The sequence below is a fragment of the Canis aureus genome, chromosome 1 (assembly GCF_053574225.1).
Source record: "Canis aureus isolate CA01 chromosome 1, VMU_Caureus_v.1.0, whole genome shotgun sequence".
In the NCBI taxonomy this organism is placed as follows: domain Eukaryota; kingdom Metazoa; phylum Chordata; class Mammalia; order Carnivora; family Canidae; genus Canis; species Canis aureus.
In genome coordinates, this window is record NC_135611.1 from 116,762,355 (window position 1) to 116,775,927 (window position 13,573).

Genomic DNA, 13,573 nt, shown 5'->3' on the forward strand with positions numbered 1-13,573 from the left:
GAGTTTTAAAAACTTTGGCCATTATAAAAAGAATTTTGCCATTATATTTTTTAGTTCTAAAATTTCCAAGTTTCTTTTTTTATCTTCTATTTCTTAACTAGGTTTTTTGCTATGGAGTTTAGGGGTTCTGTATATGTATTTTAGATATTTCCCCCTTATCAGATATATGATCTGCAAATATTTTCTTCCATTTTGTAGGTCAACAAAATGACAATTTCCTTTGCTGTGCAGATTTTGGGTTTGATGTAGTCCTACTAGTTTATTTTTACTTTTCTTGCCTTTGCTTTCGGTATCAAATGCAAAAAATCATTGCCAAAACTGGTATCAAGGATGCAGGAGCATACTGCCTACATTTCTTTCTAGGTTTGTGGTTTAGTCTTATGTTCTGGACCTTAATCCATTTTGAGCTGATTTTTATATATGGTGTAAGATAACAGCCTAGTTTCATTCTTGCTGTCCAGTTTCCTCAAAACCATTTATTGAAGAGGTCCTTTCACACTGTATATTCTTGGCTCCTGTGTCATAAATTAATTAATCATATGTATGTTGGTTTATTTCTGGGCCATTTGGTTCCATTGATTGATGTGTCTGTTTTTATACCAATACCATACTGTTTTCATTTTGATAGCTTTTAATATAGTCTGAAATGAGGAAGTGTGATGGTTCCAGCTTTGTTCTTTCTCAAGTTTGTTTTGGCTATTTGGTTCTTTTGTGGTTCTATACAACTTTATGATTGTTCTATTTCTCTGAAAACTGCCATTGGAATTTTGATAGGGATTTCATCGAATCTGCAACTTGCTTCGGGTAATATGGATATTTTAACATTAATTCTTTGACTCTATGAACACAAATATCTGTTTGTATCATTTCAATCTTTTATGTTTTATAGTTTTCAGTGTACAGGTCTTTCACCTCTTTAGTTACATTTATTCCTAGGTGTTTTATTCTTTTTCATGTAGTTGTACATGGGATTATCTTCATTTCTTTCTGAGTGTTGATTATTAGCATAAAGAAATGCAACTGACTCTTTTGTATATTGATTTTGTATCCTGGGCCTGCACTGAATTCATTTATTAATTTTAACAGTTTTTTGGTGGCATCTTTAGAGTTTTCTATATAAATATCATGTCATTTGCAAATAGAGAAAGTTTTATTTTTTCCTTTCTAATTTGGATGCCTTTTTTCTTGCCTAATTATTCTAAGACTTCTGGTACTATGCTAATAAGAGTGGCATGGGTAGGCATCCTTATCTTACTCATCTTAGAAAAAAAGCTTTTAGTTGAATATGTTAGCTATGGGTTTGTCATATATGGCCTTTATTATGTTGTAAGTACATTCCCTCTACATTCACTTTGTTGCAAGTTTTATTCATAGATGCATGTTGAAAAAGAAAACTGTTTAAGAGGAGGAAAGGGGCAAAAGGAGTAGGAGAGAGAATTTTAAGCCAACTCCACACTCAATGGGACTTAGTCTCACAATTCTGAGATTATGACCTGAGCCGAAATCAAGTCAGATGCTTAACAGACTGAGCCACCCAGCCAGCCCCCCAAAAAAATTTTTAATGAAACTTTACTTAATGTAAATTTTTAAATTTACATGGAAGACAAAGTATAACCAAACACTTCTGAAAGAAAAGGTAGTGGGTTCTATCTTGTCAGAGATCAGGACTTTTTATAAAAGTAAGACTAATTAGGAGAGACAGATAAAAAGGCCAATGTGACAAGAGAGACCTGTATATACATAGAATTTTAATATATGCAGAAGGAATATGTGGCCTGGTGGATCAGTGGCAAATGGACTTTTCATCCAATGGGGAAAAGATAATGTTTTTTTTTTCTTGATAATTTGATTTTTTTTTGATAATTTGATTTTTATACAGGAAGAAAATTACAACTGATCTCTACCTCAGACCATCTATAAAAATCAATTATGGGTATGTTAATAGGGCTTTAATAAGTCAAAACATAAAAATTCTTGAATGAAAATTGGGAACATTGGGCTAGGAAAGGGTTTAAGATTCAAAGATATGGGGGAGCCTGGCTAGCTCAGTCAGTAGAACATATGACTCCTGATCTCAGGGGATGTGAATTTGAGTCCCATGTTGAGTATAGAGATTACTAAAAAATAAAATCTTTGAAGAGAAAAAAGGATTAAAAAAAAAGACCTAAAGATAGGAAGCATATAGCAAAAAACTAGACTGTCTTATAAACTGTATATAACTTATATTAGAATCATATAATTTAACCATGCTAACATATTGTATTGTTCATCAAAAGATATTATAAAGTGAATAAAGAACCTACAATTGGAAAAGATTTCTACAAAATATGTTATTGACCAAAAATTAGTATCCACAGGGTATCCCTGGGTGGCTCAGCGGTTTGGGACTTGCCTTTGGCCCAGGGCGTGATCCTGGAGTCCCAGGATCGAGTCCCGTGTCGGGCTCCCGACATGGAGCCTGCTTCTCCCTCCTCCTGTGTCTCTGCCTCTCTCTCTATGTCTAGCATGCATCAATCAATCAATCAATCAATCTTAAAAAAAAATAGTATACACAAAAAAAGTAAGAAATTCCTACAATCTTAGGAAAAAGACAAATAGCCTAATACAAAAATGATCAAAATGGCATCACACAGAAGAAACACTAATGGCCAAATAAAGAAAGGCAATCATCTTTAATAGTAACCAGGAAAATTTAATTTATTTTTATTTTATTATTATTTTTTAAAAGATTTTTTTTTTTTTTAAAGATTTTATTTATTCATGAGACACACAGAGGCAAAGGGAGAAGCAGGTTCCCTATGGGGAGCCTGATATGGAACTCAATCCTGGTATCACGACCTAAGCCAAAGGCAGATGCTCAATCACTAAGCCACCCAGGTGTCTCAGAAAATTTATTTTAAAAAAATGAAATAAGATTTTATACTCATCAGATGATTAAAAAATGAAAAAAATCTTTCAGTATCAATTACAGGGAAAGAGTGATACAAACACTTGGAAAATGGTTTGGTATTACCTAGTAAAGCTGGGTAAGTATGTATGCCAAGACCCAACAATTACATTCCTAGGTATATTTCCTAGCAAATCTCTTGCATATGCAAGTCTAGAGATTTATACATTATTATCTTATAATTTTATGTTCATTATGTTATATATAGCCTATTGTGTATATGGTATTTTTTTAAGATTATTTATTTATTTGAGAGAGAGAGAAACTTCAGCAAACTTCACTGAGCTCAGAGCCCAATATGGGGCTTGATCCAGGACGCTGAGAGATCATGACCTCAGATGAAACCAAGAGTCCGATACCTAACTGACTGCTACCCAAAGGCCCCTTTTCTATACAGAATTTTTTAAAATAAATATACTTATTTTTTTAAATACAAAACTCGGGCAGCCCCGGTGGCGCAGCGGTTTAGTGCCCCCTGCAGCTCAGAGTGTGATCCTGGAGACCCGGGATCGAGTCCCACGTCGGGCTCCCTGCATGGAGCCTGCTTCTCCCTCTGCCTGTGTCTCTGCCTCTCTCTCACTCGCTCTGTATCTCTCATGAGTAAATAAAATAAAATCTTTAAAAAAAAAAAAAATACAAAACTTAATGGATAGGTTGGAGAGTCAAATGGTCATAGCTAGAGAATTTATTAGTGAAACAATACAAAATAAGCCAAGGAATTGCATGTAAAGGCAGTATAAATTGAAAAAAAAAAGATACTAACAATGATCTATATGTTTTAATGTCTAAAAGAATAATAAGAGAAAAAAAGTTAACAGTAGCAGGTAACATCAGAAGAGATGGCTGCCAAAGCTTTTCTATTGAAAAATACTACCAGAAGAAAAATATGAGGAATATAGGTAAAAAAAAAACAAAAAAAAAACAAAAACAACTTGAATACATCATAGTAAAACTTTTAGTCCATTAAGGGAAAAGATTATAAAGGAACAACAATCATAGGAGAATATGTTCTGTTCATGGTCATATGGTGAGCAAAGACTTCTTAAAGTGGACAAAAAAGTGGTTAATGTGATTCTGTTTATATAAGATTCAAAAATAAGCTGAGGAAGAATTTCTTACATAAGATCCAGTGAGTGTGAAGCACAAAAGACTGATAAATTTGATTAAAAATAAGAACTTCTGTTCACAAAATGAAACCATAAAGAGGGTTAAGATATTTCAGAAGAAATTGACAATTTTAGAAAACTGGATGTACTTATAAGCAAAATATATAAAGAATCTTTACATGTCATTACGAAAGAGAGACAATCTAACAGAAAGACATTTTAAAAAGACCTGAATAGGCAATGCACTAAAGAAGAATTTCAAGAAACCAATAATGATATGAAATGTGTTAAACTCATCAATAAAAAAGGAAATGCAAATTAAAACCATATTGAACTATATTATACGCTCACCAATTGGAAAAAATCCAAGCGTGACAATACTATATATTAAACAGGAAACATGAAATAATCAAAGTTCTCATATACTGCTGGTGAGATTATAAGCTAGTATAGGCATTAAAGAAAAGTTGAAAAATTGGCAGCTGAAGACATGATGTCTTCTGATCCACTCCCTTCTCTCCTACTACTAACACAAGAAAATGTTCATAGTAGCTGTTTATAATTGTCAAAAACTGGAAACAACCTAAATGTCTATGAATAGCAGAACTGTTAAATAAACTGCAGTATATTCGTATAATGGAATGAATCAAGTCTAACTACAAGTAACAGTATGTATGAATCTTAAAAGCAAAATGCTCCACAAAAAAGACATAAAAGGATATATATATAGTATGATTCCATATATATAAAATTCAAACTCAAGTAAAACTAAACTATATATCGTGGATGGCACTCTTAGATAGTAAAACTATGAAAGGATACAAAGATATTATAGACACAAAGAGATCTGTGCTGGTAGTGCTGTAGTTCTTGACCTGAGTGAGGGTTCCATGAAACTTCATTTCATAACTGGTGGAATGCCCACCTGCATTTTTGTTACATTATTTGTGATAATTTCTAATAAGAAGAATGACAATATACTAACTTCTGCTAGGCATATCTATCTCTGTAGGCGTAAGTGGACAGATGGATAAAACAAATAGAAAAAGAGGCCCTGAAATACAAACCAGCATAAATCAGAACTTACTACTGAACAGGTAGATAAAACAATGATGAAATCAGCTAAATGATGATATGGTGCTAAAAAGTGTGTGTTGGGGGGAGGTTAATTGATTTAGATTCTCAATTTATACCGTACTGCAAAAGACCCTTAAAATGGATTTAAATCGTATAAATTACTGAAAATTTACAAAAAAACCCCCAAGTATTATAAAATTTGTAGAGGATTGTTATTTTTCTAAAATGAGAAATGACAATAATCACTACAGAGCTACAGACAATTGAAAATACATATGGAAGACGCCAATGCAAATTAAAATTAAAAAGTAAAAGCACCTTCTTGAAATGAGTAAACGGATGTTTTTATTTCTTAAAGTCCATAAAAATTGACTGAGAAAATAAGGATAGTAATGGATAAAAAGGATAAAATTTAGTAGTGGACAAGTCAGAGACAATAGGACCATTAAGATGAAAATGTTCACTCTCACTAGTACCCAATATGACAACATGAAAACAATCCAGTGTACGAAGAAATTGTAAAATTTATTAGGGGTGACAATGGCATTAAAGTTATGGAAGGAAAAACATGTCCATATTTTTTAGAACTATAAACTGTGATTATGCAAAGGTGGAATGGCATTAAGTCTTGGATTTACTTGAAAATACTTAAACAACCAGGATAAAGCACTGGCCTCCTGGCTGCTCCATGAACACAGCTGATGCACACCTGCTTCAGGGCCCTTGAATGTTTGGCTTCCTCCCTCTGGAACGTTCTTCCTTCTAGTAACCACATACAATGATTTACTGCTGTATCTCAAGTTTCCACCCAAATGTCACCTAATTGGAAAAGTTTCTCTTACCCCATCCTATAAAACAGCATCCTCCATCCCCTCTCTATTTTCTTTTTCTTTTCAGCACTCACCATTACATGATATATATTTATTTATTTTAGTATTTCTCTCCGCATTGGAGGATGAGCTCTGGGAATAGAGATTCTGCATGTTCTGTTTGCTGCTATAATGTCAGTGTTGAAAATAGTGCTGGGCATACAATAGGTACTCAATAAACATACACTGAATGAATGAATGTACTGTCCTGTTTAAACTCCTTCATACCAACTCTGTTTATCGTGGCCAGTTCTAAGTTCTTTTTTTTTTTTTTTTTTAAAGATTTATTTATTTATTCATGATAGACATAGAGAGAGAGAAAGAGGCAGAGACACAGGAGGAGGGAGAAGCAGGCTCCATGCACCGGGAGCCTGACGTGGGATTCGATCCCGGGTCTCCAGGATCGCGCCCTGGGCCAAAGGCAGGCGCCAAACCGCTGCGCCACCCAGGGATCCCCAGTTCTAAGTTCTTAATGGAGGCACAGAGCCTTTATTTCCAGCATTCCATCTATAGTTAATGACAGGTACACTCAAATCTCCCTCTATGACATCACTATCTCTTCCATATACTAAGGCCTCATTTTTTCTGAGCTCCTTATTTTAACCTCTCTTATGATGGTTTTACTTTAATAAAGTTATATATAGATGTGTTCTAGTACCTCATTAAGCTATATATTCTGAAATTGCTTCTTCTTTTTTTTTTTTTAAAGATTTTATTTATTTATTCATGAGAGACGGGGGCGGTGGGGGCGGGGGGGGACACGGGCAGAGACACAGGCAGAGGGAGAAGCAGGCTCCATGCAGGGAGCCCGACATGGGACTCAATCCTGGATCTCCAGGATCACACCCTGGGCTGAAGGCAGCACTAAACCGCTGAGCCACTTGGGCTGCCCTGAAATCGCTTACTCTTTTAATCTCTGCAGTACCTAGCAGAGTACCTTATACATTTGAAAATCAGTAAATGTTTGTTATTAGTGTGAATCAATCAATGATTATATGAGCTACTTTACCTAAAAAACTCTGAAGAAAAGAAGCCTTTGGCAATGTAGGAAAAAAAAAGTATTTCAGGAGACAGTGATGCTTTTTTTAAGACTAAATACAGAAGAGGATGAGAAGTGATGAGGAATTTGATCCAAAATATGGATAGAAAGGAATACCAATACAGAGGGTAGAGGAGGGCACTGGCTGATTAGAAATGGACAAGAATAAGAGGAATTGGAAAGAAGTGTAGGAAGAGTAAAGCAGGTAGAGTATATTAAGTAAGGAGAAAAGGTAAGGTCATTTGAAAGCTCATGCTGAAAAGGCTTACTTTTGTACAACGGGCCTAAAGCTTTTAGGGGAGATTCCCAGATAGCACCTCAAAGGTGCAGTGTCTCCACTGACCAAGAGGGTCATTACCTGCTGCGCCTCACTTACCTGGCCACTGGTCTCTTGTTAGTTCTCTGTCAACCAACCAGGGCTCCTTCCCCTGCTCCAAGAAGGAGATCACATCTGGTTTAGAAACAGAATGTCCTGCTTACAAAAGAAGTAATGAGATAAGTTTATGATGAGAATATCCCAGGATTCAAATTTAGTCCCTTCATTAAGAAAGAGTCAAAGAAAGGTAAATCAGATTTATGAAACATAACAGAGGGCTTGAAACTTCCCCCATAAGTCAATGCAGCTTCTTTTTTCTAATGCTACAATATTAAAAAACATTCTTCTAAGCACAGGATGTAGAAATACCTATTGAAAGGTAGGCATTTCACATGGGAGAAAGTAGATTTCTGAGGGCAGAATCTGAATTATTATGGACAGATGTCCTTACCCATTGAAACCAGGTGGCTGTAATTCTCCAACATCACATCTCTGTATAAATCTCTCTGATCATCATTCAGGCATTCCCACTCCTCCTGAGAGAAGTCTATGGACACATCACTGAACATCACTGACTCCTGGAACAACAACCATGTATATGACTTGATTAATAAAAAGAAGTGTTTTTTTGTGAAGGAAAGAAAGAAGAAAGGAATAAAGATAGAAGTGAAAAATAGCAAGCATATAGAGTGGTGTGGATGTTTGGGACTCAAGTGGAGGACTGTAAACATACAAGCAGGACTGAATCTCATGTTTCCATGTTCATTCTGTTTCCCCCAGATAAAACTGGGAAGGTGCAAAATCCTGCTAAGAGGGATATCCTAATTAAATGAAGTAGTATATACAAATGGCTAACATCATACTTGCCATACAATAAGTCATCAACACATGTGAGGCTCTTTCTCTCTCTTCTTTTCCTAAATAGCTAAGAGTAAAGTTACGGAATAAGGGATAAAGAGAAGACATTTAAAGTACCAAAGGGGAGCAAATTACATAAAAGACATCATGAATCAGAGATGCAATGAAGTTCTCAAGAAGACTACTAAAAACAAGAAATAGTAAGAATAATTCTTTAATATGCTGATGGAGAAAAGAAATTCTAACCTAGATTCTATAACTAAACTATCATTCTGTTGTGAGGATTGAAAAAAGACATTTCTAGACATAAAAGGACTCTAGCACAATTTCTTAGGAAACTACCAGAAGATGTGTTCCACCAGATGGAAGAGAATAAACCAAAAAAGAGGGAAGATGTAGTATTCAAGAAATAGGTGAATGAACACAGGAGAACAGTAAAGGAAAATCTCAGGAAAACAAACAAAAAAAGGAAGCCTTGGGAAAGCTATGCAGTAGGCCCGGAGAGTAACCAGACCAGGTAAGAGCAGGGAAAAGGGAAAATGGTAATGGAAGCCTCCACACTCAAAATGAATTCATGTGTTTGACCAGATGGAAAACAACGACAACTAAGCAAATGGGGAAAAAAAAGCTTAATTGCTCCAGGAAAAATGAAATGTTGTAATAGAATAGAGCTATGAGTTGGCTCAGCAGTGAGCAGTTTTGTAGTCATAATATTCTGTACACTACTGATTTGACAAAAAATTTTAATAACAGAATTAGAGGAATGAATAGTGCAATACAAGAGTACAATGTCCCCTCCACTCTGTAGTAAATCAAGAGGGTAAAACTGATTCATCCAAAGATAGCAAACCATATTCAAGAGAGTTGAGTCACCTTTTAGGAGTGGGTCTGGTGATGGGGCAAGATTGGAATGGCACTCTACTTGTAAAATATGCAAATGACTTTAAAAATATTTTATCTTAGAAAATTAAACTTGCATAAAATTTAAGACTGATTCTTTCTCACATCACACTATTACATAATAAGAGTTATTTATTAATTCCTTGTTACAACAAATTCTTTTCATAAGCATATTTTTTCACTGAGTAATAGTCTATGATATGGATATAAAACAAATTTTCTTTGGTTTTCAGACACTGAGGTTGAAGGGGATTTTTAAAAATCTCAGTATCGGCCTAATCTTATTTATAACTACCATTGCTCAACTGTACATTCCCTTTGTTCCTGTGCTATAGGAAAGTGATGGAAGATGATCTAGATTCACACAATAGCATTACTGAAGTCTATTTATCACGGATGATCTGGTGAGGTGTTGGAGCTTTCTACTAACTGTGAGTCATATCCCCAACCCAAAAGGCTCATAAACCGGGAGATCTTTCCACATACCAAGACTGAAATAGAGCAAAACCATTCCACATATTTTTCTTCTTGAAAAACCTAAGTCGGTAATGATCAGGGCTTTTCCTTATGAGGTCCCCCTAATTACTTATCTTCATACCAAGCAAATTAGATTCATTAACAAATGGGGAACACAATATCGTTCTATTAAGATTTATGGCAGAAGTCTAAGATAGAAGATGCTGAAGGACTTACTAAATGAGTTTGTAAACATTGCTTAAAAGAATAGGAAACTAGGGAGGGCCCTGGGTTGTTTATAAAGAAATAGGGGTCAGGTTTCTGAATGGGGATTGGTTAACCAGGGGAAAAGTTTTATTTTTTTTCCAAACCAGGTCTCAGTCAGATCATTTTTGTCATTAACAATATCTTTCTGGGAACAAATAAGGATTCTTGATGGAACCTGTATGAAATTTTCTGATGGATTTTAATCTGATTAAGACTTCTTTAGAGAGACTCCTCATCCAACCACTTGGCCCTCTGTTACCTATAATTTAAGAGTGTAAAAAAATTTTTTTTTAAATTTTTATTTATTTATGATAGTCGCAGAGAGAGAGAGAGAGAGGCAGAGAGAGAAGCAGGCTCCATGCACCGGGAGCCCGACGTGGGACTTGATCCCGGGTCTCCAGGATCGCGCCCTGGGCCAAAGGCAGGCGCCAAACCGCTGCGCCACCCAGGGATCCCATGAGTGTAAAAATTTTTGACGAGGCTTTTTCCCAACAGTGATTATGGAACCACTTCTTTTTTCTATAAATATCTCAACCAAGAAAGACAGTTTTGAATTGACTTACTGGACACTTTTTTCTTTAGAGCAAGGGTAAGAGGACTTTGACATTGCTTTTATTTTATTTTTAAAGATTTTATTGAGAGAGTGAATGAGAGACTGAGAGAGAGAGAGAACACGAGCCAGGAGCCCCATGTGGGGCTTGATTCCAGGACCCTGGGATCCTGGCCTAACCAACTGAGCCATCCAGGTGCCCCTTGACATTGCTTTTAACTAAACTGTCTGAAGTTTTTTTTTTTTTTTAAACACCGAGAATACCATGACGAGGAAAACAAATGTTTACATTTATTAGGGGTAAAAATGACTCTATTTGAGCAAAAGGAAACAGCATCTCACCTGAGCCATGGTTTTGGTATTTGCAGCCAAGACCAGTCCTCTGCTGGGCTCCTCTTGGAAAAGGGCAAAGCTGGGGAAAACAAAAGAAGCTAGATAAGATCCCACTTGCCTCATACCTCACAGAATGATCATTCCCTTCTATTCATCCCACATATAAACACTTCATCCCACTGATAAACACTCGAGGGTTATTATCAGTGAGAAAAACGGGCAAATCTTTCATTATCTCCTACTCCAGAGACCTCAGGCTTTGACTGGAGTAGAAGAGATTTCAACAATCTGATGTGACTTGGAGAATATAGAGTGTGTGTGTGTGTGTGTGTGTGTGTGTGTGTGTGTATATATATATATATACAAATATATACATTTTTCCACATATGATAGCATATTATACACACTGTTATACACATTGCTATTTTTACTTAATGAATCTTGAACTGGATCCCAAATGGTACATATAGAGCTACTTAATTCCCTTAGCTACATTTATTTCATTAAATAGATACATTTTAATTTATTTTGCCAATCTGCTGCCCATGACCATTTAGGTTGTTTCCCATCTTTTACTATAACAAACAATGCTGCAATAAATATCCTTGTATATATATCGTTTTACTTTTATTTATTTATTTTTTAATTTTTATTTATTTATGATAGTCACACACAGATAGAGAGAGAGAGGCAGAGACACAGGCAGAGGGAGAAGCAGGCCCCATGCAGGGAGCCCGATGTGAGACTTGATCCCGGGACTCCAGGATCACGTCCTGGGCTGAAGGCAGGCGCTAAACCACTGAGCCACCCAGGGATCCCTATTCATATACATTTTAGTTTAGATATACATTTGTCAAAACAATTTTTAATGATCTTTGATTGTACAATCAGGTCCCAGGTCCTAACCAAGAAACAACTGGCTGATAACCCAGATCCTCTTATCTTGCCCAGTTTGAGAAGACTTTTAGGATTAATGAATCATATCTTAAGAAAATGAAATCCAGAGAAGCAAACAAAGCAATATTGTAAAAACTTTAGGAAGATACTTAAATTAGTATAACAATAGGAAGGAATTAAAAAGTGTAGACCTAATGTACAAATGGACTAAATCTGTATTACTGATGCTTTAGAATGCTTTTAAGTGTAGTAATAAAACTGTAATAATTGGATATATTTTGTGTGCTTAAGATGTTTAAAATGTCCAAAAGAACGTTATACTAAAATAGTAACAAAGTCTGAATTGTGGGACGCCTGGGTGGCTCAGCTGGTTAAATATCTACTTTTGACTCAGGTCATGATCCCACATTGGGCTCCTTGCTCAGTAGAAAGTCTGCTTCTCCCTCCCCCTCTGCTCCTTCCTTACCCCCACTCATTCTCTCTCTCTCTTGCTCTGCTCTCTCAAATAAATAAAATCTTAAAAAAATAATCATCAAAATTGTTTAAGGGGAGTAATTGAATTTGAGATCAATGGTGAATGTTTAATAAAATATGTAGTCTTTTTAAATTAGATATAGGAATATAATAAACAGAGCATTATAAAAGTATTAAGGCTAGTGAGCATTCCTAGTACAAAGCTTGATCATTAAAAAATTTATCAATAATTCCTGTAAAACTGACCATCCAGGAGGGCACCTGGGTGGCTCAGGGTTGAGCATCTGCCTTCAGCTCATGTCGTGATCCTGGGATCCTGGGATCCTTCAGGGAGCCTGCTTCTCCCTCTGCCTGTGTCTCTGCCTTTATCTCTGTAACTCTATGAATAAAAACAAAACAAAACAAAACAAAACAAAACAAAACAAAAACAAAACCAAAAACCAAAACCAAAAACTGACCACCCAGGAAGTAGAACTTTGTTATCAATTATTTAATGGGCGTGATCCTCAAGCACTCATCGCATTTCCCCTGGGGTATACATATTTCAGGAAATGAAAATCCAAGTAATCCACAAATGTCTCTTCTTTAAAATCTGAAAGTACTCCTTTAATATTTTTACTATTATTACTATTTATTAAGCTCTTGGTATTTTATTATTATTATTATTATTATTATTATTATTTTAGTATTTTTAAAAAATAAACCAACATAATTTATTATGTGTCAGGGATTATGCTAGATACTAAAGAAGCAACAGTAGGGACACCTGAGTGGCTCAGTGGTTGAGCAACTGCCTTTGGTTCAGGGCGTGATCCTGGGATCCAGGATCGAGTCCCACATCAGGCTCCGTACAGGGAGTCTGCTTCTCCTTCTGCTTGTGTCTCTACCTCTCTCTCTCCGTGTCTCTCATGAATTAATAAATAAAGCCTTAAAAAAAAAAAAAAAAAACAGAGAAGCAACAGAAATCCAGAAAAACTTGGAAACAGAGTTTCTTCTCCCATACTTCTCACTTTAAGTCCCCCTTTCTGGTCTCTCGTAATGGCCTCTCCTTGGTTAAAGGGACATCCTCAAGTGCTGCACCTTTCAGGTAGAATGGGCGGGAAACATTCTTACTTCAATAGCTCCATGCTATACATTCCCACCTCTCTTCATATTTGCTCCTAGAGTATATCCTCTCTAGCTTAATTCTTGCCATCTGGGGAATCTGCTCCTCTCTTTTAAGCCAATGATCTCTGTGGCCAAGACTGTAGTACGCTTGCAAAATAACCACACCTTGGACATGGAGCACAGCCAAAAGATACCACTACAGACAAGAGAGTCCTTTGAAACCTAATAAATAAAAATTTTGAGAATTTTCTACCCTTCTAAATGATAAGCCAATTCTCTAATAAAAATTAAATGTTTTAAAATATTTCCAACATTATCCTGAAAATTCCCTGTATGTTAAGAATTGTATTTGTCTGTTAGTAACAGAGACCTGAAAA

General features: G+C 35.7%; 1 protein-coding gene across 1 annotated transcript in view; it reads right to left on the minus strand.

The window, feature by feature from the left end:
* The window catches only part of LOC144312120 (uncharacterized), a 72,314-nt gene extending 61,517 nt beyond the window's left edge, over window positions 1-10,797 (minus strand). Inside the window, exons 1-3 of the mRNA XM_077894500.1 lie at window positions 10,728-10,797; window positions 7,806-7,932; window positions 7,415-7,513 (exon numbers count right to left, since the gene is read on the minus strand). Of these exons, the coding sequence (XP_077750626.1) occupies window positions 7,415-7,513; window positions 7,806-7,932; window positions 10,728-10,736 (235 nt within the window). The 5' untranslated portion in view covers window positions 10,737-10,797. The remainder of the gene's footprint in view (window positions 1-7,414; window positions 7,514-7,805; window positions 7,933-10,727) is intronic.
* Between the last annotated feature and the right edge of the window lie 2,776 nt (window positions 10,798-13,573).